The following is a 27,500-nucleotide window of genomic DNA, read 5'->3' on the forward strand; positions in this document are numbered from 1 at the left end:
ACTGCCCAGTGGAGTGGGAATCGTCTTCTACTGTGTGAGTTTTATGTGGTTTCATGCCTTCTAGTCTTTGGAAGAGAAACTTCCAGGACCAATGGGACTGTGCTGTGTCTGCTGTGTTAACACAGTATTTCTTGCCCATTTATAAACATTTGTAAACATTTGGTTGATAATTAGTTCATTATTTATAAAGTGCTTATACAGGTCTGTATAGGTAGTTGTTCTAAAGTGTTACCCAGTAGCATTCTCCCAAAATACTTTTCTTATCACAGACAAAATGACATAACACATTGAATCTGTTAATACATCTTTTAATAAACTTTGCTCTGAAGTGAATCAAATCAGGACAGTCTGACACTGTACAGTATATATGTACGTATATATATATATTAATTTATACAATTAAACCCGGTTCACACATATCCTGCATATTGAAACACACAAACATACACACACACGCACACACACACACACACACACACACACACACACACACACATAAAGAGACAAAAATATAAGCACATGGACGCGGAGCGCTAATACACCAGTCTTAGCTCTCCTGGAGCAGAGATGTATGGTGGAGAGGAGAGGAGAGGAGAGTAGGAGTACTGTATGTCATTATTATTAGATTAAAGGGATTCTGCAGACTTTGGGGACTACCATCACACACATGAACATGAGAACATTAGCAAAAGTTAGAGCTCTCACCAAAGATTCTACAATCTATGGCTCTCATCACCGGGGGGGCAAAAGGGACAGGGTCCAGAGAGAGAGGTGCCGTAAAATTGGGTCCTCATTACATTGCATCTATTAGGCTGGGGGGCCCATTCAGATGACTTTGTCCTGGGCCCGACCAAAACTGTCAGCGACCCTGCTCACCCCTGTCATGCTCAATGTCATGTCAATACTCTGAGGGATTTTCAACACAACGTTTGTAAGGTATGGGACCGGTAGAATGTTCCTGTAAAACTCCGGAAGGACTGGGAACAACTTCACCCTCCTCAAAGACAAGGAAGATGGGAATGGGTGTTGCAATTCAGATAGCCTATGTGAGACTTTGTGTAGAGTCTATCTACTGTATCTCTGCCTAAGAATGAGGTTAGGCCTACGTTTATTGTGTGAAGCAGACCTACATTCAAAAGTAGCACAGCACCTTATGAGTAGTCACACAGTGAATTTATACTCCTTTGTTTGGATCGCAGATGGATTTATCTTCCATTTTGATTTGGTTGTGAAGTTTCAAACAAGCTCTGCTATATTCTGTCGTGTGTGCTGTGGCGCATATCTCTGAACAGATAGCAAACCAGGAAAATGAATTGAATCTTTTATTTTTTAAAAATCTTTTCTGTTTCCTACAAACAACATTTTTTCTCATGATCTAAATGAAACAATATTCATTTGTTCAATTCATATCCATTGCACATAATAAAAGTAATATATATATATATTTGTAGAGGTAAGTAGTATTTCAACAGATATTCTATATTTATATCAATATCTAAATAAATAAATAAATATCTTCACTGGCACAGCTTCATTTTCACTTTTCTTCTCTCACTGCAATTTATTTATTTTTTTATTCATCATATATGTCATTTCACTGTTTAGTTATCTAAACTAATTAACGTTTTGGTAGAATCATATAATTGATTCTTTATCAGAGACACGTGACGTCACGACTAGGCACATAGAGGTCACAGCCAGGAAAGCCTTACTGTCAAAACACAGACGGTGACACTTGCTGCTCGGGAATACAATACGCTGATGTGACAAGTGACACGAAACCAGAGACGGCTCTACACAACTTCTGACTGAACTACGAACGTACTGCTCCCCGGTTTTAAAAAACAAAGAACAAGCAGCACTCCAGGGGTCCGTATCTCGAAAGCATCTTTGCTAACGTTAGCAAAGTCCTTCGTAAGAGCAACTCAACTCTCTCTCGACAGCAACGCTCACCACTAAATCCAACGGAACGGTAAGACGGTCTTAACCCTTTTAATGCCAATGTTATTTTGGTGAAAATGCTCGATTTGGGCATCACATATTCAACAGGCTGTGGCTGGACAGGGGTAACAGATAGAGCCTAACTGTAAATTACAAAAATGTTGAGGAAGACCCGAAGTTTATTTTGGGAGTAAATATGCATACCTAATTAGCATATTATGACGTCATATGGGGCGGCCATTTTGAATTTTTAATTAGTAATGGAAAATATTGATAATTTTCAGTAGATTTTCAATAGATTATTGAATTCATTTAGAAATATGTGGCATCCCATTAATGTCATGTTGTGCACATACATTATGGTCAAGTAAAAACAGTAGTTTTAAGCCTAACATATAGTAAATATTGTAACTAATATTGTAATAATAATAACTAGCAAGAAACGGAATAACTGGGAGGTTGTTGCCTGGAGTGCCAAAAGTGTTTGCATCTACCTGTGACTTTTTAGTCTGTGAAAACCTTTCTCAGAAGGGTAAGCACACATATTCAGTACATATATATGCCTATATAGCCTATTTTACTACACCTGTGACCTATATAGGCTACTGTAGGCCATTTGGATAAGGCGCAGGGGCAATGACCCCTGTATGCATAGGATCATCCTGGATGATCATCAGCATAGCTCAGTGAATGAATGTTACAGATTGTCACTTTTCACAGAACTAATGGGCACAGTGTCAAGATAATGGGCAGAAAAAAGGCCTAATTTGTATCATGAGGTGTACCCTTGTGAAATCAGTTTCAGGAAAAGGGGTGGAGAGGCGGAGCAAATCAGCATCACCTCTCCTGTTATCTCAGCTCTATTGACTTATAAACTGCTTCTATTCATTTTGGTATCATAGGCTACTGTTAGGCATACAGACATGGATCGAAAGTACACACAGCCCAATTAGGCCGACGTTCTCACGTTATAGTAGGCCTATACTTTATAAGTAACACCTAAAGTCGGCTATCTGAAGGCGATTAGAAGCGGCACCATCTCCCCTCACGCATAGCGCAGCGCTTTCCTCTCCAGTCTCTCCGGTTCCGCCCCCTCTTCCATGCTGCTTTAGTGACATGACAAACTCTAATAAAGACAGTCCAACCACGGCGACCAGCCCAGTTTTCAACAAGTCTAAAATATTCGTGTTATAGGGTATGCGTCTTCATTTCGCCGTGCGCAACGGTAAAAAAAATAAAAAATAAAAAAACGCGGATATTTCCCCAAGCCATGTATCGAATTTCTACGGGATGTACAACGTCTAACAGGATAATCCATTATTTTTTGTAGCAGTGGTTTTCCTTACGGTCTTTCATAGAGGGAAATGACATACGTTATCTTTATGTTTTAGCTTTTTTGCCTCCTCCAGCTTAGGGGAAGACGCACGTCAAAGTTCACCACCAAGTGAAATATAGCCTATTTCGATGAACACATGATGACTGCAATCACTTTAGGGGCGACATATGGCATTGTATTGCATATAAAACGCACGACATAGAAATAGTGGTTGCCTATTTAGAGGTTTATTCAGTGAAATTACGCATATCGCCCTGTGGGTTTGGATGACAATAAACGCTTCTCGCATGTTCTAAGGAAATCCCCGTAACCATTTACAAGTCGCCAAGCAAACACATTCTCACAACCCCGCAAATGTTCATTAGTTTGTGTTCAGGAAGGATCATGTTTCCTAGGTCTACACCGTGTTTCTGTGTTTGACAGGGGAGGTCCCAAACAGCCGATTGATCGTCTGTGTTGCAATCTCAGCAGCAACATCTTTTTTCTTATAATAATGGCTGCAATTACTTGAGGGGCGAAATACGCAATTGCATTGCACACAAAACATCATGACAAGTTGTCGTCTGGGGGCAGGCCAACTTGCTTCAGATTTATTCAGTGAATGAAACCAGTCGCATGCGTTCAGCTCGCCTGGAACAGGGCTTCGCCTTCGCGTCGCGTGTGTTCAAATGGGAACTCCCCTACCTAATGAAGTCTCCAAACAAACCTCTTCTCTCAATCCCGAAACTTTCCATTGAGTTATGGTTAGGATCAGTTATGTTTGTAAAACTGTTTATGTATGTAAAACTGACGCCATGTTTCCCTGTGTTTGGCAAGGGGATCTATTTCACTGCCTATTCGAATTGGCTGTTCTTCTCTGTAGCCACGGCTAAGCTAGCAATAGGAGACGCATTGTCTAAGGCCATATTATAAATGTCTACACATATACAATCAACTTGTGAGAAAATATAATGTCACTAAACATAAACCACAAAGACAAATTGCATTTAGAATGTATTTGGGCTTGAATTAGAGGAAATTATGTGCACAATCTCACAACGCCGATCCTCCTTTGTTTTGAAATAGTGACTTGCAACGCAACTTCCGCGTCTGGGTTTTCAGATGGAAATTACTCGAAAAAAATGCACTAAGAGGGGTCGAAATTCTTAGAAAGGATTGAAGTACCACATGTCTGCCACCCAGTGGAAAGGAGTATGGACAAGATTTTACACTCTATTCGACGTGACAGCCCACCTAATTCAATACCGCGACCTGTCGCAATTTTGCGACGACGGCAGTAAAAGGGTTAAGACGGTTAGCAACGACAAGAATCGAGAAACGGACCCCAGACTAGGAGGAAGTGGAGCATCAGAAGTGAAAGTTCAAAGGAGAGCACTGAGCAGCTTTGACAAACCACAAGAAAAAACGACACTGTTTAAGGAGGACTGGACGAGCGGGTCTTTGCTACTTCAGGGACACACACACACACAGGCTTTGAAGGCAGCAGTGATTGCTTTAAGCTGTGTGCACACCAGAAATGACCTGAGCTGCCGAGTCGCCAAGGTTGTTGAAGTTTCACCATGAATGCACTGTACTCACTCTGGACATGACATTGGCATGATGATTCAGCTAATCACATAACGGTTGTGGCTTGTCAGCTTGAGACATTCGCAGATATGAACACTCCAATTGGTTTTCGCCAAACTAAACCAAAAATATCTCATTACCATAAATTACAGTATTAGCTGACTATAGCTGAAATACACTCTGGTTACCCAGGTTGCTTTGCTCCCAGCGAATTCATCACTTTATTCGACGAGCCTCCGTAGAGAATTAATGACTTCCTGACTCTCTGGCAGTGTAGGACGCTTTTGGTGTATGCACAGAGTTACAGTATCCTTCATAGCAAGAACCCAACTGAAGAGCTTTTTTACCAAATGCTATGAAAGCCATTTTAATACAATTTATAAATCTTTTATTTTATTTTAAGACAGCATCTAGGCAGTTGTAAGTGACTTAATGTTATTTGTTATTTGACAAATTCAAGCATCAAAACACTGATTTCATTGGTATTAACCGAGAATCAAAATGAAAAGACTTAATTTTTAAAATTTATTTTTAAAACGGATTGATAGCATTTTGGAAAAAGAGCTCTTCAACGTCAAACACCATCTTAAGTGCTCGGCAAGTATCTACAATTTGTCTGGTGACCTACTTCAAAGGGTTTCAATGTCATTTTCCCTCCCTCTGTCATTAAATACATGTTGAATGTGGTGTTCAAACCATTGCAAAGTGCTCATTGTCTAAGCAGGAAAATGCACACACACATACAGGTACACACTCACGTATACACATACATGAAGAACACATGTATCTACTAACACAAAGTTAAGCACAGGGCTCCACACTGAGGAAGAAGAAGATGAGAGCACGCATTAACATTTCAGATCTAGACAGAGCGGATAGCCTTTGGTGTGAATGACAGGGAATACCTGTATGAATGATATACAAAACCAAATGTCTGTTTTGTACTCACAAACATTTGCATTGCTGTCCACCCTTACATAATAATAATAAAAATAATAATAATAATAATAATAATAATAATAATAATAATAATACGCTATTATCAGTGAAATGTGTGTTCTGCAAGAAAACTTGCTTGTATCAATGTGATAAAATTATATTTGGACAACTGCATCTCTGTGAACACACACAGAGTGCACACATATCAGAGGGTGCATGTTTGAAGACCCTTTCCCAATGCCCCTCCCACAGACAGATTTTGACAAATCATATTGCTTGAGGACAAGGAAGCCTACGTAAGCAGCATAATGCAGATAGGCTATCCGAGCATTTTAAAGAGGCAAACACAAGTGTTTCGAAACACCTACGGTCACTAACTATCCAGCTCTTTCCACCCCCCTCCCCTGACTTGCAGAGATCCGAGCATTTTAAAGAGACAAACAATCGTGTTTCAAAACATCTATCCCTTTACAAACCCGGCACCTCTCACCAACCCCTCCCCTGACTTTTGCTGAGAGTAAAATTTCTATATCCTCACAACAATGCCCTCTGAGTTCCAATAAATAATAAAAATCTACAACAAAATGTCTCAGGGTGACGTTGTGACGTGACGCGACGTGTGTTGCACCTTCACCATTCTCTCTCTCTCTCTGGCGACGGGCATCATGTGACCTCCAGAGAGGCGGGGGAGACGCGGTCGCACTCGGCGCGCGAGCGGAGGCTGTGCCACTGTTCCACGGGCGTCCGCTGGGACTCCATGAGCCGGCGCCAGTGGGTGGTCTCCGGAGGCCCCGTGGAGAACTGACCAATCACAACGCGGCCCACAAAGTCGTTGCTGCTCTTCATGTTGTGTCCGTAGACTGGGAAGGGAACAGAGGGAGGGAAAGGGGAGGTGGTTAGCAGGGAAGCCGACAAGGAGGAAAATAAGGGGTCAGTTGTCCCAAAGGGGTCAGTCAGAGGAGGGCCCAGAATTGGGTGCCCATTGAGATTACACGTATTGAGTTGGGGGTCCTTTCAGATGACTGTGTCCTGGACCTGGGCAATGCTGTCAGCGGCCCTGGTGATAAGCATGCACAGAATGCCCTGTCGCATCTATTTTAGCTGCATAGTAAACAAGTCCGACTGGCAGACAAAGATGCGTCCATCTATGCACTGTCACCTTGTGGACACAGCAGGGAATTACAATTCAGAATGAGTTTCAGACAGACGGACGGACCAACCGACAGACAGACAGACCGACAGACCGACAGACAGACGAACGGACGTACCCTCTTATAGAGATGCTAAGACGTATCTAAAAATACCAGTGTTAATGTAACTCTGTAGCCCAATAATGCACGCAGCTCCATCAGTGGAACACTGTAATAGGCATTGAAAAGTTAAATACCATAGTACTACACTATGGCATAACACAGGGCCTTTAGTAATGCCCTACGACTTGGTCATTGCCATTCTGGTAACATCAAATTTATAATGTTGTGTCTTCATGGACTTAAGAGTTGAAATTAACTCTGTTTCAGACATTTGGTTCAGTACACTCAAAAATAGTCTGAACCACTAAAACTACATTGGAAACATACATACTTTGAAGGTCAAACCCATATAGTGTTGCTTTAAGGCCTCATATAACTGTGCCTCAGGCCTGCCAATTTAATTAGTGCTCAATGACAACCTTATTGAATTAAAATTGATTGAAATGGCGTATTTTTAGTTAAGTATAATGGAGTCACTAGACATACACTCCAGTACACGTACGTAGGAAGAAGTAAAAAAGATATAATAGCCACAATTTGACACTTGAGTAGCCCTGTGGGCAAAGACAGTCTACAAATCTCATTAACTAATATGACCTACTTTTAAATATGTGTTTTAGTAAAAACACACTCTTTCTTATTCAGAGCAATTAAAACATAGTGGACGGAAGAGAGAAAGAGAGAGGGAGAAATTGATGGCATGAGAGAGAAAAGAAATGGCAGCAAAATCCGACATGGTCTATTTTAGCTTTTTCCCATCTGCCGTGGTCTCTTTTCCCCAATGTAATTTTGCTAATGGAGAAGGTCAGACGACACAGGCCATGTTCATTGCTTCATGTTGTCTGTAAATAAGGTTGGGGACTTATAGTGAACCACTGCTGCCTGCTGCCTGCCCTCCTGCCTCCACCATCACCCCCCCCCCTTCCCTCTTGCTGTCTCTGAGGGGAGAATGATGGGGAACAACTGGATAACACCACCACTCTCTACAAACCATTTTATAGTGATTGTCCCCTAAACACACACACACACATGTGCACACACACATGCACACACACATGCATGCACACAAGCATGCACATGCAAGCACAGGCATACACAGGCACACACACACACACACACACACACACACACACACACACACACACACACACACACACACACACACACACACACACGCACACACGCACACACACACACACGCACACACGCACACACACACACACACACAGACGGGGCCGCTGACAGGTTTTGCCAGGCCAAGGACAAAGGCATCTTAAAGGGCCCCCCAGTCAATATAGACAATTAAATTAAAGCCCAATTTTGGGCCCCCTCTCTCCCTGGGCCCTTCCTGGGGACTACTGACCCCTTTGTCACCCTCTGTTGGATTCCCTGCCTACACAGCAGCACCACCAACACCACCACCGGCCATCCCCGTCTCCTCCATCACTACTAGTCATGACCTCACAAAGCAGCATGCCGTTGCCTAGAGACCAGCACACTTCAACCCAGAGGCTTATCCCCCTCAGTGTGTGTGTGAGTATGAATGTGAGTGAGTGAGTGAGTGAGTGAGTGAGTGAGTGAGTGAGTGAGTGAGTGAGTGAGTGAGTGAGTGAGTGAGTGAGTGAGTGAGTGAGTGAGTGAGTGAGTGAGTGAGTGAGTGAGTGAGTGAGTGAGAGAGAGAGAGAGAGAGAGAGAGAGAGAGAGAGAGAGAGAGAGAGAGAGAGAGAGAGAGAGAGAGAGAGAGAGAAATAGAGATCACCACATGCCCCCCACACCAGAGATTATCTTACAAACACATGCTGTCGCCGCCATTTCTGAACTCAATTTACAGCCAAATATCTCTTGTACTTATGGTATCATGATGCTTGAAAAAAAAAGAAAAAGGCCTATCTTATTTTTAACTGATATGACTAATGGATCACGATAAATGACTCTAAACGAGGAGTACAGTTGAGATACCTATTCAGTTGAGTTATCTATTCAGTTGAGATACCTATTTAGCCCTTGAGTAATCTTATCTTGGAGACTCAAAAGCTCATTCAGAAGCCCCTTTGTATATTCTTGGCAACGCTATCGATAAGCTCTCAGAACCAAAAGGCTAGTCAACTGACTGAAGAAATGTTGTTGGTTGTTATAAATATCCAGTAGTAGGGTTTCTTGTGTTGGTTAATTTTTCAAAGAACAAAACATTTCCAATGTCATAAAACATAGCGAGAGTTGTAATGATTCTGAAAATGTGAATCATTCATTGTATGTGAATGAATCCCTCACTGTGCTTTCATTATTCATGCCTGGCATACAAGACTTTACAGTTTGAAATGGAATGTTTGTGCTGTAGAAGTAATCACACAAACACACACACACACACACACACATGTGCATGCACGCGCACATACACGCACATGCACACGCATAAGCACACACTCACGTCAGTGAGCTCTTGATGTCATGTGGAGGATGGCGTGCGTGTGTTCTTCCAGCTGAGCACACACACCTGTTTGCTCAGTGGCTCATCCATATTTGATAGGCTCATCATCATCATAACACACACACACACACACACACACACACACACACACACACACACACACACACACACACACACACACACACACACACACACACACACACACACACACACACACACACACACACACACACACACAAATGCACACACGCACACACACCCTACCGATCCAAAGCTCATCTATATTGGATAGACTCAGGACCACATACTGTCACACAGCTGTACGTTCAGACCAACAAGCCATCACACTGAGGACATCGCAGAGCTGGCCATGCTATGAATGTTCCTTTATTTGCTCATGACGTGACACTGGAATGTTTGGTCTAGCTCAGTGGATCTCAACATTGTTTTGAACAAATCCCCCTTCATCTCATTATAAGCCTACCAACACCCCCTTAGTATTACATATAATAATATGTTAACCCTTTATAAGGCTCACAAATCTCAGCTCCCGAGTAAAAAAAAAGTTTGACAGGCTCCAGGCCACTGCTGATTTGTCAAATGTCATGATGTCACTATCTGTGTGAAAACCTGATTCCACCACCTGATTAATGTGATATAACCCACTTGGTTGTAAACCCTTGTAGAGAGGCATGGCAGGGACATTTGTAAGAGGTGTGCAAGTAATCGGAAAGGATTAAATATAGTCACCTGCCCTATAAATGTTAATATTATAAATATGCTAATGACTTTCCATTTGCAACTGAGCGCACCTCTCTCTCAATTGTCTCTTTCTCAATGCCCCAATGCCCCAATGCCCTCAACACACTACTTCCGTCTTTGGTTTCGCTGGTAGCTCGAGACCGTAAAGCCACAGGAAAGATTATAGCTCGTCGACAGAGGTGTCAAATGTAAAAGAAAAAGTTTTTAAAAAAGAAACACAGTTTCCCTCCAACACAAGTAACTTCTCTGAGAAACCAGTAGACCTGTGTACTTGGTGGGTCCTTCTTACATGTTCAGTGTTTTTCAGTAACAACATGGAGTCTATGGAGTAAATGGTGCAACAGCTATGTAATGTCATGTGCTGGTGTTGTAATTACATCACCAATTTACTTTTACTTCTGACACATCTGCTCGTCGACCATTCATAGGCCTTTCAATACTTATTACAGCGCAATTTTGGGTGAATATGCAAAGATTTTACAGTATATTCAACTTTGCCACTACACATGTAAGGATACAATGTGCGTGTGCGTGTGTGTGTTAGTGACCAGCGGATATAGCATGGATAGCATGGCGGATAGCATGTGTGTGTGTGTGTGTGTGTGTGTGTGTGTGTGTGTGTGTGTGTGTGTGTGTGTGTGTGTGTGTGTGTGTGTGTGTGTGTGTGTGCGTGTGTGCGTGTGTGTGTGTGCGCGCACATGAGTATGTCATAGTGCCTGCCTGGTGTCCCACTAGTATCTATGTAGCCGATCTGAAATTGCCTTGACGGGAATCATGAGGAGCGTGACCCACACTGGGGGTGGGGGTTGGGGTGGGGGTGGGGGATTCACTGATGAGAGCCAGGTTTCAGGAGGTGTGTGTGTGTGTGTGTGTGTGTGTGTGTGTGTGTGTGTGTGTGTGTGTGTGTGCGCGCACGCGTGTTTGTGTTTGTGTGTGTGTGTGTGTGTGTGTGTGTGTGTGTGTGTGTGTGTGTGTGTGTGTATGTGTATGTGTATGTGTGTGTGTACACGTGTCTTTGTGTTTGTATCTGTGTACGTGCATTTGTGTGTTTGCATTAAGGGTGGGCGATATATACCGTCTGCGAAATTATCGTAAATGTTGTTTTGACGATGAGTAATTTTGCAATATCGAGATATTTTAATGAAGTCGCTAAAATCAACAAAAGCGCTGTGACAGGACTCATTCAGACAGCGACGACAGCCAAGCCTTTCAGCCAATAGTAATGTTGTTGTGAACTGGAGAATAAAGTATGTGAACCAATGAGCAGACAGTGCTGAGGGGGCGGGCTGCAGCGTTTTGTCAGACAGGGATAGAAAGATTTCGTGTCACTCGTGCAGCGCTGCTGCTGCTGGGCAGTTGAGGAGAGTTGCTGTTATCCAAATGGTGGATTTACATGAGGAATTCAACCATTAAACCAGCCATTGCATGATGCTGAGGGCGTTTTGAAACTATGTGCTTTACTTAGCAACCGTCTGTGATTATGGGAAGCCAAATAGTTAGGAAGATAAATAGCTTTGTCTCTGGTCTGAGAAATCGCTAGTTAGCATGCTAGTTAGCGAACTAGGCTAAGCAATGTTGTTCTCTACAACTATTAGTGGCTGTTACTCACCACTCAAACACCCACCTGCATGTATAGATGGCATAACTGCTTAGGTGGACAAGTAGGCCTACTGTTAAGTTAGACTGGCGCAGTGAGTTAAATTACAATGTGTGAAATTCAACACATGCAATTTGCAGCTGCCCTAGTTTCCTATCCATGCACTGTTTCCAGTCAAAAATGGCTGTCATATAACAGAATCATAAGCAATACATTATAAAACTATTTTTTATTTACATGGATATGTTTTCATGCCAAGTGATGAAGTATTACTTTACAGACCAGAGCATATGCATGTTATTAAATTCAAAAGCTCTTCAGCACAGCATTTCTCCCAACTCTCTGTCCCTCCCCAGTTACAACACAAATGCAGCACTACTACCTTAGGGTGACCAGACGTCCCGGTTTGACCGGGACAGTCCCGGTTTGGAGTTGTGTGTCCCAGGTCCCGAGCAAACCCTCTTGGGACACAAATATGTCCCGGTTTTGGCCACCCACTACATTGTGCCATGTCTATCAGGGTAAATATATGGAAAAGATTACACGTTTACCTGCCACAATTAATGGCAGCCAGCGCTTGTATAGAAAGTCTGAAGGAGTCAGTTGCGATTTGTCATTCCTCCCTCTATAATGCAGGAAATGGCATTTAAAAAAATAAAAATTTTCCTGGGGGAGGACCCCCAGATTCGCCCGCCAAATATTGTCCTTCAGTCACGCACGAAGTGTCCCGGTTTCAGACTACAAAAATCTGGTCACCCTATACTACCTCCAGTTCAGAATTGAAATTAGTCTGGAATCATGCACAAATAATAGACAGCATAAATGTGTAGCTTTGTTATACTGCCATGCTTTGTGATGTATTCTAGTGTAGACATGCCATAATTTATGCAGACCTCTTGTTAACATGCAGTTTAGGCTACATAGGCCTACAAATGATCTGCTTTACTTGCCCTGCCCTGCCAAATTCCCATACAGTACAATTCAAACACATTGAGTGTGTGTGTGTGTGTGTGTGTGTGTGTGTGTGTGTGTGTGTGTGTGTGTGTGTGTGTGTGTGTGTGTGTGTGTGTGTGTGTGTGTGTGTGTGTGTGTGTGTGTGAGTGTGTGAACCTATGGCTGGCAGAGGAGTCAGAGGGTTGTCTGGTCTGGTTGTATTCAGTGGTGCAGACAGAGCATGGCATGGCAGACCAAAAAAGGCCATTACCACACAGGTGCACAGCAGCAGAGCAGATACAGAGAGAGGGAGAGAGAGAGAGAGAAAGAGAGAGAGAGAGAGACAGAGAGAGAGAGAGAGGGAGGGAGAGAGAGAGAGAGAGAGAGAGAGAGAAAGCGAGACAGAGAGAGAGAGAGAGAGAGAGAGAGAGAGAGAGAGAGAGAGAGAGAGAGAGAGAGAGAGAGAGAGAGAGAGAGAGAGAGAGAGATAAAGATAAAGAGCCGTCTGGGTGCTTTCACAGATAATAGTTCCCGTAAGGAGGTTCATACAAAGGCTAAACAGTCAACAGGCGAAAGGAAGAGTACAGTCGTGGGCACATGGTCCAATATAAGATATATTATATTGTAGTATACAGTGTGTGTGTGTGTGTGTGTGTGTGTGTGTGTGTGTGTGTGTGTGTGTGTGTGTGTGTGTGTGTGTGTGTGTGTGTGTGTGTGTGCGTTTGTGTGCGTTTGTGTGCGTTTGTATGTGTGTGTGTGTGTGCATGACTAATATGAGACTAATAAAAGATCAAAAGAGAGCAAACATAGAGAGGTGATAATGTAGAGATGGGAATTTGAGAAACAAAAAAAAGGCAGCTGGGGAAACAGAGATGAAAAGACAGACAGATGGACTGACAGTCAGAATGAGACACTGACAGAGACAGGCATGAAGACAGAAACACCCCTAGGTCTGACTGCAGTGTATCATCATCATCACAGCTGGAGCTATGGGCATTTGCCCCTGGGCCCAGCACCCTCCTGTATTGGTGGTGGGGGCCCTATTATGAACCTGCTAGGCCGAATGGGGGGCCCTATCAGTATTTTGCCCAGGGGTCCTGTGTTTAATCACTACTGATCGCCATCATCATCATCATCATCATCATCATCATCATCATCATCATCATCATCATCATCATCAGCTGCTGTACTGCAGCAGTATCACAATCATCGTCATCGTCATCATCACCAATACCATCATCAGCATTGACATCATTGCATTACAGTTAGTACTGTTGTTTCGATACAGGGTATAGGCTACTCAGGGTACAAGCTACAAACAATTGGCTACACAGACTATGAACAATACAAAACGTTATCTTGTATTGTAGGGGAAAGGGATGATGTCGAGTCCAATGTATTCACAGGGCCACAAACAGAGCTGTCAAAAGGAAAAGGGAATAAAGAAGCACAGTTTCCTTCCAACACAGGCAACTTATCTGAGTAACCAGCAGATTTGTGTGCTTGTCAGCTAACTCTGCACCGGTTGGATCAAATTTGTTGTGGATTCTTGTTTTTTAGTCTATCTACCTCATTAGGTACAATGGATTCACTGGTTCAATAGCTATGTAATATGTGTGTGCCAGTGTTGTTCTCACTCCATGGATTTTACTTTCACTTTTGACACCTCTGACCACAATGCATATAACAACCATTCAACCTTCCTGTTAAAATTACAGCATCATGGACACGTTTGCATTAATGAAAAATGTGTTTTGTGTTTGTGTGATCTGCACATTAACAACCAATCCTGCCCAGTGCCTGCTGTGTCAGTGCTAATTGTGACTGTGCTGCTACCTCCACAGTTGTGTCATGGGCAACTACCTCCATCCAGGGTTGCCAGATAAGACACATGATTTCCAGCCCCCCAAAAAACCTCAAAACCCACCTGGAAGCACAAATCCCGCCCAATTTTAACTAAATTCTATTGGTTTCTATGGCCATAATTCGGCAAAAAAAGCAATTTTTACCATTTTGTTACCTAGCGACAGCCATTCTAAGCAGACCAACTGGGTAGGAAACACCTCCACTACCTCCACTGCTCTCCCCACATCTGTGTCACGGGCTGAGGCTAAACTAGGTCAGGCCAGCCGAGGGTGAAGAGCCAGATCAACACCAGGTCAGCCTTAATTACCACCGCGGTTCAGAGCTATCATACAACTCTTGCCTTGCCTTGCCTTGCCTTGCCTTGCCTTGCCTTGCCTTGCCTTGCCTTGCCTTGCCTACAAAACCATTGCAGGAACACCTCCAGCTTATCTAAAGGACATACTTTAAAGCCTTATGTTTCTGGAAGAGAACTACCCTCCTTCAACACAGGCCATCTGGCCCTGCTGCCTGCTCGCTCTAAGCGATCAGTGTTAAGACTCTGTTCTCTGTTGTTGTTCCTCAATGGTGGAACGACCTCCCAGAGGCAGCAAAACCAGGCACACCTCTGTCAATGCTTGAAGCAATGCTTGAGCTGATGTGTGTGTGTGTACTCTACTTAACCCTGTGTTAATGTACCTTAAAAGAGATGTAAAGAGTATGAGTAAGAGGTGTAAAGAGAGAGAAAGGCAGACACTCAGAGAGGTAGTCAGACACTCAGGCTGAGAGACAGGCAGGTGAACAGGCAGACAAGTTTGATGTGGGATGCTGATGTTTGATGTGGCCAAGTCCTGAGTGGCAGTGTGGCTAATCAACTAAATGTGGCTCACCCACACACACGCACGCACGCATGCGAGCATGCACGCACGCACGAACGCACGCACACACACACACTGACAGCTTTCGCTGGGCCCAGGACAAAGTCATCTGAAAGGGCCCCCTACCCAATGCATACAATGTCATGGGGACCCAATTCTGGGCCCCCTATCTCCCTGGGCCTGGGACAACATACCCCTTTGTCCAACCCTGTCGGCGGGCTTGCACACACACACACACACACACACACACACACACACACACACACACACACACACACACACACACACACACACACACACACACACACACACACACACACACACACACACACACACACACATTTCCATAGGTCTCCAAGTAAATGTGTCTGGCATTTAAACAAGGCTTAATGAGGACCTGGGTGGCAGGCCTGGGGTCGTCACGGAGACTGCTCTAATTGGGAGGAACTCCAGAAATGTGTCTTCCTGACACCAGCTGCCTCTTTCTCTCTCAACCCCCCCCCCCCTCTCTCTCAAACCGCCACCTCAAACCGCCCCTCTCTCTCTCTATCCCTCTCTCTCAAACCTCCCACTCTCTCTCTCAAGGCCCCATTCTCTCTCTCTCAAACCTCCCACTCTCTCTCTCAAGGCCCCATTCTCTCTCTCTCTCTCTCTCTCTCTCTCTCTCTCTCTCTTTAGGCCCCATTTTCTCTCTCTTTCTCTCTCTCTCTCGCTCTCTCTCAAGGCCCCCTTCTCTCTCTCTCTCTCTCTCTCTCTCTCTCTTTCTCTCTCTCTCTCTCTCTCTCTCTCTCTCTCTCTCTCTCTCTCTCTCTCTCTCTTTCTCTCTCTCTCTCTCTCTCTCTCCCTCTCTCTCAAGCCCCCCCTCTCTCTCTCTCTCATTACGAGGAACTTCAGAAATGTGTCTTGGGCTTGTGACATGGGCTGCCGATGAGCAATCTCTCTTCGTCTTCATCTCTCTCTCTGTCTCTGTGACTTTCTGTCTCTCCTCCTCTGACTACATCTCTATCTGTCTTTTTGTGTCCTGCTTTCTCTCTTTTTTTCTCTGTTTTGCTTTCTCTTTCTAATCCACCCCCACCCCCCCACACTCTCTCTCTCTAGGATGTTTTTCCTCTGGACCCAGGAAGGCTTAAACTGTTATGGAAATATGGCTTTTTCGCTTTGTGGGGTCCAATTAACTAATGACCTTGTGCTGTGCTAAGCTGGCCAACCCCAGGGTCTTGGCTGACTGAGGCTTGAATATGAGCCTCACCTCGGAGACCTTGGGGCAGGGCTGGACTGGCCATCTGGCATAGCGGGCATTTCCCGGTGGGCCCTGCACCCTCGTGGGCTCCTATTTTCAGAAGTCCATCTTTGAATCAGTTCTGCGCCGCTAATGAGGGCCCCTTTCAGCCAAAAGTGCCCGGGCCCTATTTCTCCCCCAGGCCAGCCCTGCCTTCGGGCCACTGCAGCACGCCTCTGTTTGCCAAGCTTTGTGGGTAATCGGAGGCACACAAACGGTCACCACTAATCACACGAGGCAAAATTAGTTCTGATTTTCCACTTCCACATTTGCACATTATATACAAGAAGCAGAGATGAAAATGAGCCACCCGGCTGTCTAACTCTGCCTAGCCTATCTGCATGCACTGTATATGTGCTGCTGTCCTGACACGTGTATAATAAAAGTGAAAATGAATGCATTTATGTCCTTCTTCAGTAAAGAGATCAATACTAAAATCCAAGACATGACTATCACCATAAAATTGGTCCTGACTACTTTTTGTAACAAATAAGATAGTGAATACATGATTTAAACTGAAACCCCCTCACCCGCATCTCTGCGGTAAAAATTACCCTCCGCACTGCTTTGAACACGCCTCTACCCAGAACGGTTGGAAATGCTGATTAAAAAGTTGATAAGTTTCCGACAAAGTGGGTGGAGTTCCCGCTGTAGCGGGATCCAGATTCTACCTGAACGGGCTCCTGGCCTTAGTGAGTGTAGCTGAGCCGAAGGCGTTGCGTCACCACTAGGGCGGAGCCTGGGTAGTACTGCACAGGTGTGTACCTCTTTCTAGGCCTGGACACATCCATGACAGTATAATTTTCAATTTCAATTTTATTAAGAATAACCCCTTGAGATGAATCATCTTGTTTTCCAGATGGTCCATCAATAGCTTATCACATTGATTTAAAGTTTACAAAACTTTTACTTTTACTTTCTACACTTCTGATGGCAAGGCTTCTTGTAGTCCAGCACAGGTACGACACGTAGTATCTCCTCACCTGTGAAGACGAGGCTGACCTCGTGGACCTCGTCCTGGGGGACGCGGAAGCTGAAGGACTCGTTGTAGAAGGGGTCGATGGTGCCCCTCATGCACGACGTCTTCTTGGTCTTCACCAGCTTCAGGCCCGTCACCAGCTGCACCTTTACGAAGGGATCTGGAACATGGGAGAGTTGTGAGCAGCAGGGCTCTAAAGTAGCCCCATAATGCACACCGGTAGGCCTACCATCTGAGGCACGTTGTAATAGTCATTGACAGGTTAATTACCATAATACTACTCTACTATGACATAACACAGGGCCTTGCACTACGACTCAGTCATTGCCATTCTAAATTTTTTTTTGATTTTGGGAACGCTGATGATGGGCTAGACCCGAAATGTTTGTAACCCACTTTTTGTTTTGGCTTCTCTTTATTTTCTGCTTTTAATACACTTTCACTGATAGCATCAAGTTCCTGTGTGTGACTCCTTTTTCTTCCCACTGCATCATTGTTTTGGAATTACGCACCGAGCGAAACTTCCAAACTGACCATCTCTACCTTCATTCTGGTAACAACAAATGTATAATGCTGTGTTTTAACGGGTTAACACCTGCCAACCGGCAAAATGCTGCTGAAAATTCTGTTTGAATGGTAGAATGAAAACATACTAGCCACTGTGACTGATAGATACTGAGTGCATGTGTGTCTAATAATATTTAGCATATACTAGCCAAACTGGCTAATGATGAAAAGGTTAATTTATTGCCCTGGTTGTGAGTATTCAAACGGTGTGATTATTTACGCAAGAATCAGTCAAGACTGGAGCTCTAAGCACAGTGGTACAGTTTGGTTGGTAAAGATCGAACTCAAGTGCAGAAGTTCAGGGTGAAAACATATTTTCCTTTTTACTTTCCAAAAGTGCAGATGATCCCAAACATATCCAAACGATAGCACACAAAAAAACTGGCATCCAATATCTAAGAAAAACCCAAGAAGATGGAAAAGGTATGCAAAAGGTTTCACAATATACAAATGCACTTCAACACAAGAGGCCCAAAATAAAAAGGACTGCTTTATCTATCTATCTATCTATCTATCTATCTATCTATCTATCTATCTATCTATCTATCTATCTATCTATCTATCTATCTATCTATCTATCTATCTATCTATCTATCTATCTATCTATCTATCTATCTAGTGGTTACCTGAGCCTTGGCACATGTCAGTCTGCAGCAGCTGCTTGGCACGGATGATGTCCACGTTGAGGCGTCCAGCACTGGGCAGGTAGTTTAGAGACAGCAGCAACTCCCCCAACTCCACCTCATTCTGGACACAGAGCACAGCAGACAGGCAGTGTAGTGATGTGTCAGATTAGACTAGACAAGACTAGACAAGACTAGACAAGACTAGACAAGACTAGACTAGACTAGACTAGACTAGAGACTACTATAATATAATATAATATAATATAATATAATATAATATAATATAATATAATATAATATAATATAATATAATATAATATAATATAATATAATATAATACAATACAATACAATACAATACAATACAATACAATACAATACAATACAATACAATACAATACAATACAATATAATATATATAATATATTGCTATATTCATACAGTGTATATGTAAAGGCCCCAGCTCCACCTCATTCTGGACACAGGACACAGAGCACAGGAGACAGTGTATGCACTAATGCAATGTACAGCAATGTACAGACACACTACAGGCTTACTATACTGCACTACACTACACTACACTACACTATACTATACTATACTATACTATACTATACTATACTATACTATACTATACTATACTATACTATACTATACTATACTATACTATAGGCCTACTATACTACACTGCACTATACTATACTATACTTTACTATACTATACTATACTATACTATACTATACTATACTATACTATACTATACTATATGCCTACTATATACTATACTGTATTCAATTGCCACTGTATATTCATCAGTGTAAGGCAGGTAGTTTAGAGACAACAGTAACTACCCCAGCTCCACCTCATTCTGGACACACAAGAGAGAGTAGACAGACAGGGGTCAGTCAGGGGTACCAGACAGCATTCTATTGATTTCACAGTATAGTTGTCAGCCATTGGACATCACTTTGGAGCTTGCATCATCATCTTCTAACCAGACCTCTCAGCTCCATTTCATTTTGAAGACACAGCAGAAGACACTCAGGAATTGCTTTTCATTAGTTACGTTCTCCGTAGTGTTTGAGACAGTGAAGTGGTGCTGTTCACTTACACCCTTCTGTGCACATGGTCCTTCAGTAAACTAATCTCCAAGCTCCACTTCATTCTGAACACACAGCAGATTTAATATGTCTGGAAAGATTCTCAATCATCCCTGTCTTGGTGTTGTTTCCCAGCCCAAATTTATTCTGAACGAAGAAGAGAGGCGACAGCATATGTTTGAGGATTCTCAAGGATTCGTTTTTCATTTGTGGTCCGTACACACACACTCACAAAGAATGAAAAAAAACTCATCCAAGAAAGGTCTAACCCGCTTCAGAAGATTCTCGTCAGTCAGAATACAGAGCAGAGGAGACAGGCAATGTTTGAGACATTCAACATTTACTTTCTGTTGCTTTCTGTTGTGTTCCATTGAGGTACTGCTATTCACATGTTCCATTCTGCCTATGTGGTCCGTCCTTGTGAAAAGGAAAAGTCAATATCTTCCAGCTCCACACACAACAGACAAGACACGAAGGGATTACTTTCCACTTGTTCCATTTGTTTCCATTCCAAATGTTTTCATTTGTTGCATCATTTTATTTCCATTCCATTATTTTCACAAGTGGTCCTTGTGCACATGAAATCTTACTAATCAAAATCACCTAATACTAATTACAATAACAACAAAATAACAACAACAATCATTATCATCATAATCATCATCACCATCATCTTTATTATGTTAATTTTATTGTCACTATTATTATTATTATTATCAGAATAAAATCATAACCAAACTGTGAAATGCACTGTATTCCTTTCTATCCTGCTCACACTTTAAAATCCAGTCAATTCAAAACATCTGATTTGAAGTCCTATCGTTCAGCAAGTCTTGATCAAAATCGATTTCCACGTGGAAAAACAAATCACGATCAATTACTTTTTTGCCAAATCACCCAACGCAGCCAGCAGCAGGACCAGACAGCATTCAAGACAGCGCGGGTGGGTGGGGTGGAGACAGTGAGATTGCTTTTCAATCGTTCTATCCTCTTTACGCGGTCCTTATGTGGATGGAAAACTCCATCTAATAATCAGCATATGGCGGAGGTAGGGATGTCGCGCTGTGCTGGACTGTGCTGCGTGACTCAGACAGGGTCACTCGCAGCGAGAGCCTATTTCATTCATTTTCATCAGTTTATTTACTTCATTGTCATTCTGCGCACACAGCAGCAGTCTCCTCAAGCCTGGAGCGTGTAGAAGCAGATCGCCATTCACCCCCACATGACAAAGAAACAGCTGTTAAGTTCAGAGATGCGATATGGAGACACAGACAGTGCGTCACAGATGAGCCATTGTATTCAGAAAAATACACATACTCTTGGACTGGGCTGACTCTTAGAGGGAGACCATACTATTTACTCGGTTGTATAGAACTTGCTGCGAGGCATTGTTGTGGAACGTTCAAACAAAGTATGTTTTAGTGGAAAATTGTGGAGAGTAGTGTGTAACGAGAAGCTGCCAAGTCTTCAGAATTTAGACAGTATGAGTTTGGCCAAGCCCTCCAGGCTGTGTGCTCAATGGTATCTGTAGTCAGGGCTGGACTGGTAATATGGCACAAGGGACTGATAGTCAGGGGCCGATTCTACGCATTGTTTTCGTTTGTTTGTTTGTTTGGTTGGTTGTTTTTCCTTAGGGAAGGGACCACAGTTTAGGGAGGCGTCCCATTGGTCCAACTTCAGTATACAGTAGACAGTGGATTGAGGGAAGCAGGCCAGTTTCCATTAGGAAATGACTTGTATGTGTGAGGGGCTGGCGTACTGTAGGCTAAAGACGCTTGGTGATTTTTTGGTCCCAGTCCAGATCTGTAGTGCATTGCAGTGTAATGTACTGCAATGGGATGTAATGTAATGTAAAGTCTGTGTACCACAGCTTACTGAGCATTAACCCCACTGTGCCTAAAGCGGCACACCAGCTCTGACAGGCATAAGCAATTAAAACCAGACAAAAGTTCACCGCAAAGTAAAGCATCTTGGCTCTCCACACTAATTTTGGCAGCTTTTCTATGTTAGAGCCTCGAACAGGTGGCGTATTTCCTCTATGCCTTGCGTTGACGGCGAATCGTACTGGGCTCTAAGGAGAACACGAGACTGCGATAGCAACACCCATGGGAGAACAGCTGCTGTGACTTCCTATCACAAATTAGATCAGAGACACAATTCACTCCCGTAAGTCTTAACTTCAGTTGTCGCGACAGATGTGGGGGGGTTTAAATGACAAGCCAGTTCGAGCGGAACTCTGTAAACATCAGTGCAACACTGGGGAACACCGCTGCCGGATCTGTTTTTTTTTTGTTCTAGCTAAGAACTGAGTCGGTATTCAGACATGTATTCAGACAAATACTTTTCATGTACCGTACAAAGGTGCATGGTAGTGCACGCACATGCTACAGTATAAGCACCCTAAAAGCTCTGAAAGCCTGTGAGACAAGAATGAAATGCTCATGGGTTACCCTAATGTAAAAGCCTGTAATAGACAGGATACATTGCTCACCCAGTATATTGGGGCAATATTTGGCATTTTCTAAACTACATATTGTCATATTATATACTTTTTGAGAGGGAGCTTGCTCTACTCCAGATAAATAAATGTAGTCAGCAGGTGATATCAGATATTAATGTCTCTCTCTCTCTCTCTCTCTCTCTCTCTCTCTCTCTCTCTCTCTCTCTCTCTCTCTCTCACTCTGTCTCTCTCTCTGCCTCTGTCTCTCACTCACTCTCTCTCTCTCCCTCTGTGTGTGTACCTGTGAGCTGGGCACTAGCGCCTCCCACCAGTGCCCTCCCTTGACCAGGTCTCTCTCTCTTTCGCTCTCGCTCTCGCTCTCTCTCTCTCCCCCATCTCTCTCTCTCTCTCTCCCCCATCTCTCTCTCTCTCTCTCTCTCTCTCTCTCATCTCTCTCTGTCTCTCTCTCTCTCTCTCTCTCTCTCTCTCTCTCTCTCTCTCTCTCTCTCTCTGTGTATGTGCCTGTGAGCTGAGCACTAGCGCCTTCCACCAGTGCCCTCTCCCCCATCTCTCTCTCTCTCTCCCCCATCTCTCTCTCTCTCTCTCTCTCTCTCTCTCTCTCTCTCTCTCTCTCTCTCTTTCTCTGGTGTGTATGTACGGTACCTGTGAGCTGGGCACGAGCGCCTTCCACCAGTGCCCTCCCTTGACCAGGTCCACCTCCCCGAGGGGCAGCGCCACCTTCCCGATGACGCAGTGGCGCGAGAACTTGTCGAAGTCGACGACGGAGAGCAGCAGCGTGCGCCGCTGGGCCTCGAGGAAGGGCAGCTCGAAGGTGAAGCGCTCCTCGAACACCGGGTTCTGCGTCTTGCGCTTGACGCCCGTCTGCCGCGAGTTCTTGTGGTCGGGCAGCAGGCTCATCTTCACGTAGGGGTTGGAGTGGGCCATGTCCTGCCGGGCGCCGTCGCACGTCACCGGCAGCGGCAGGTCCCGCGCCTCGATGACGCGCACGCTCAGGTGCCCGTTGACCAGGTCGTACTGCGTGCTGTAGGGAGGGGGGGTTAATGGAAAAAGGGAAAGATGGGGATAATTGCAAAAAAAGGAAGGAAAACGCAGAGGCACTCTGAGATTTGAAAAAAGTATTTAATTTAACATGGCACTTCTGTTTAAAAACACATGGGCCTCTGCCTTTTCCTTCCTTTTTTGGACTTACACTTCACCCGGTACAGATGAGCACCTGAGTGATATTGTTTGCACAGTCTTCTGAGCGCAGCAAACTCTTTAGTGTCTTCTGATATGGATCATTTTTTAGCCCTTTAAGGCATGGTGTTATATGCTGTTACCAGAATGGCAATGACCAGGTCATAGTGCATTACTAAAGGCACTATGTTATGTCATAGTATTGTAGTGAAACACTAAGGTAGTTAACTTTTCAGTGACTATTACAGTATTCCAATGGTGACTAGGTGTCCGTTGACCAGGTCATACTGCGTGCTGTGGGAGTGCAAAAAAACAAAAAAATGGGATATGGATAATTGTTTGCATGTTTAATTATACCAAGGATATTCGACTATTTTGAAAGACCATCAACCTGAATGATACACTTTACGTCAGCTGCTGTGTTATGGTAAAGTACCTGCAGCTGATGTAGAAATTGGATAGTCACCAGTTAAGTTCCCTCAACAGCATGGTTGGTTGAAGTGAATAACTATTACATTACATTACTGTACATTGCATTATATTATATTTCTCCAAGGCAACAGGTATTTAGGTAGAGGTTGTTGATTACAGTCCCCGGAGAAATGTGGGGCTAGATGCCTTGCTCAAAGGCACTTCAGCCGTGGATGAGTACTGCAGAGCAACAGGTGAACGGGGAGTCCACGCCTCTTTTTTTAGAATGCTTTGCTCAGTGTGCAGTGTAATTCCAGAAACAGAAAAGACGAAAAGGAGTCCATGGCAGAACTCACATTTTTACCCACTTTTACATGTATGGGATTCATTCAAACATTCATTCAACATTCAATCACACGACCTACATCTAGTCTCTGAGGATCATGCAGGCAGGGCAGCTGACAGCTTTGGCTGTGCCCAGGACAAAGTCATCTGAAAAGTCATTCATATACATGCAATGCAATGGTCGATTCTGGGGCCCCCATCTCAGTGGGACACGGGACAACACATACCCCTTTGTCCCCTTCCCTGTCCACTGCCCTGCTGCAGGACACCTGTATCCAGGGCTCGGCAGGGACCAAAATGCGACACTGGCAATTTTTTTTGCATAGGCCAGCCCCTCACACAGCCCCCTGTTTTTCTACAGTATTATGGTCATCTCAGTCCACTGTCTACATTAAAAATGGCCCAATGTGCTGCCCAATCTAAATGGTTGGTCGATCTCGAGTCCAGGGGTTGCTAACTATGTTACCTACTTAATTGTTTGCAAAGCAATTTCCCATTGGCAACTATCCGTTGGCAACTACCGAGTCAGCTACCTGAAGTGCAGCATGCCCAGCTGGTAGCGCAGGAGGATCTCGTCGTCCGTCAGCGAGTCCACATCGTCGCCACACGAGTCCGAGTTGTAGAGGCCCGGCTCCAGCTGGCGGAAGTAGTCGCCCGGAGGGGGCGGCGGCTTGCGGAGTGGCTGCACCACTTCCTTCCTGGGGCCCATGGCCCAGAATTCAATGGGCCTTACGTCCACGAGAGGAGAGCTAGGCCTGCGAGCATCAAGACCTGCCAATGACAGATGATGACTAAGATCAGTACATTTAATCCAGCGATCCCCAACCTTTTTTGGACCAGGACCCCATTTTGACATCCCACATTTTTGGAGACCCCATATACATTTATGTCACAACCAAAAAAAAGAGTAAAAAAACTGAGTACATTTGTAGGCTATTACACGTAAACCTATTCATATTAATGGAAATCTAAAGTTGTATGCTGTGTTTCAATCAGAATATTAATTACTTATCAAATATTAATTAGGCCTGGTCATATTTTTATCAGTGTTCTTTTTTCAAACCAAGATATTTCGGCAACCCCCATTTTAAGTCCAGGTGTTGGAAAAACACTGATTTAACCCTTTCAGGAACAGCCTCCACTAAACACTTGCTGTTACCGAAATCGTAGACGAAGGACTGAATACCAGACTAAGGACTGAGTTTAGTCTACAACTATGAACACCAACACCAAACACACAAACAAAAGATAATTCTTCCCTGCAGCCTATTGTAAGCTTCAGATGTATCATAAAACATGGCATTCCACTCATTCACAGAATTGGAATGGATGGAATGGAATGAATGAGTTGTGCAAGGAACCAATCTGACACGTGCATGTGCTTTGCTCTGACATCACCATGTTAGCGTGCAGGGGAAACTACAGAGCCATACGGGAAAACGCACGCACGCACGCACGCACGCATGTACGCACACACGCACACACATACACAGCCCCACTCTCGTGTGGGTCAGCCTCTTAAGGGGATCACACCCTGACAGAGAAGCAAAAGTCTTCAACGGCGGAATACGCGCGTGCACACACACACGCGCACACACACACACGCGCACACACACACACGTGCACACACACACACACGTACTACGCACACGCACATGCATACACACGCACACACATACACACACATGCATACACACGCACACCAAACTCACTGGACAGCTGTCGGGCCAGGCTGAGGGTGGATCTGGTGAGTTCGACACTGGAGCGTCTCCGGGTGGGGCTGCTGTGGCCGTTGCTATGGATGGAGCCGCCCATGGACTGCTGGAGGAAGCTGTTTCCGTCCCCATCCTTATCGTCATGGCAATCGTTGAGACTACAAAAGAAGGACAACGGATTTCAGAAAGGAGAAAACCTGCCACATGTTTGTGTCTAGAAATGACCCAGCTCACGTTCCTGGGTATATGAGATAATTAGTGACCATGGTTTGACTCATCTGGGTAAAATGGTATTTTCTTATGCTAGGGACACATGCAGGGGAAACGAGCAAAGTGAAGGGAGGCGAAATTCAGTGTTCCATTCTGACAGCTCAACCGTCATCAGGTCGCCGCGGCGAATCAAATCGAATGACACATTTGTGTTGATGGTTTGATTGCCGCCGCAAGCGAAATTCACTCCTAATTTGCATGATATTAAACTTAGTCGAATAACTTAGTTTTGCTCCTGTTCGCTTGCCTTCGCCTCAGTCATAAGAATGAATGGCAACATTCACACATTCGTGTGTATGTGTCCCTAGCATTAGAGAGTCCCACTTCTCGACACCAACAGCTGGGTGGTGGGAGTGAGACACTTAACCTCACTGTAAACAACATCAAGTGGTGCTTGGCATGCATGACGAGGCTATGAAATGGACAGGTTTACCACTGTAATCAGCCATTCTTTACAGAAAACCCTGTCAGTCTCAATGGTGTGATGGAGTATAGTACCTTTTTACAGTGTTGCTGGGACTTTGTATGTGGAGGGTCAAATGACTTTGTCTTGGGCCTGGCAAAAAACTGTAAGCCAGTATGATGGCTTATATCGGGGAGAGTTCTAGTCAACTTGGTGCCCTGGGCGTGCAGTGCACCCCTTTTCATTTATGTGCATTTAGAAATTCTCGTCTGTAAACATAGCATCATACATCTGATCGAACACAGATCATTTACTGCCCATCATTATCAAAGTGAAGTGTAAATCATTGTTTTCGCTTGGTGTTCTAATTCGGTGGGAGTTTTGGGCATTTCTGCTGCCCCCTAGGACATTTGGTGCCCTTGGCGACCGCCTTGTCTCCTTATGCCTAGCGCTGGCCCTGCTCTCTATCCAAATCAATAGCTGATTGTTAGATGAATAGATTGTTGTTGACGAAAGCACCTTTACTTTGCAAGAACAGTTCAATATATTTTAACAGCATTTTCCACATAATGTGGAATACATTATAAACTAATGTCTAATTCACATCTTCAATGCTGTTACAATACAATGTTTTGACTGAGGAGGCAACAGTGAAATGAAGTGAAATGGGGGACTTTATTAAATTGTCCGTGGT

General features: G+C 44.0%; 1 protein-coding gene across 1 annotated transcript in view; it reads right to left on the reverse strand.

The window, feature by feature from the left end:
- Positions 1–6,383: 6,383 nt before the first annotated feature.
- Positions 6,384–27,500, reverse strand: part of syt17 (synaptotagmin XVII) — a 42,377-nt gene continuing 21,260 nt past the window's right edge. Inside the window, exons 4-9 of the mRNA XM_063212993.1 lie at positions 26,131–26,291; positions 24,952–25,189; positions 23,129–23,507; positions 18,927–19,047; positions 17,738–17,893; positions 6,384–6,642 (exon numbers count right to left, since the gene is read on the reverse strand). Of these exons, the coding sequence (XP_063069063.1) occupies positions 6,446–6,642; positions 17,738–17,893; positions 18,927–19,047; positions 23,129–23,507; positions 24,952–25,189; positions 26,131–26,291 (1,252 nt within the window). The 3' untranslated portion in view covers positions 6,384–6,445. The remainder of the gene's footprint in view (positions 6,643–17,737; positions 17,894–18,926; positions 19,048–23,128; positions 23,508–24,951; positions 25,190–26,130; positions 26,292–27,500) is intronic.

The sequence above is a fragment of the Engraulis encrasicolus genome, chromosome 2 (genome assembly GCF_034702125.1).
Source record: "Engraulis encrasicolus isolate BLACKSEA-1 chromosome 2, IST_EnEncr_1.0, whole genome shotgun sequence".
NCBI lineage: Eukaryota > Metazoa > Chordata > Actinopteri > Clupeiformes > Engraulidae > Engraulis > Engraulis encrasicolus.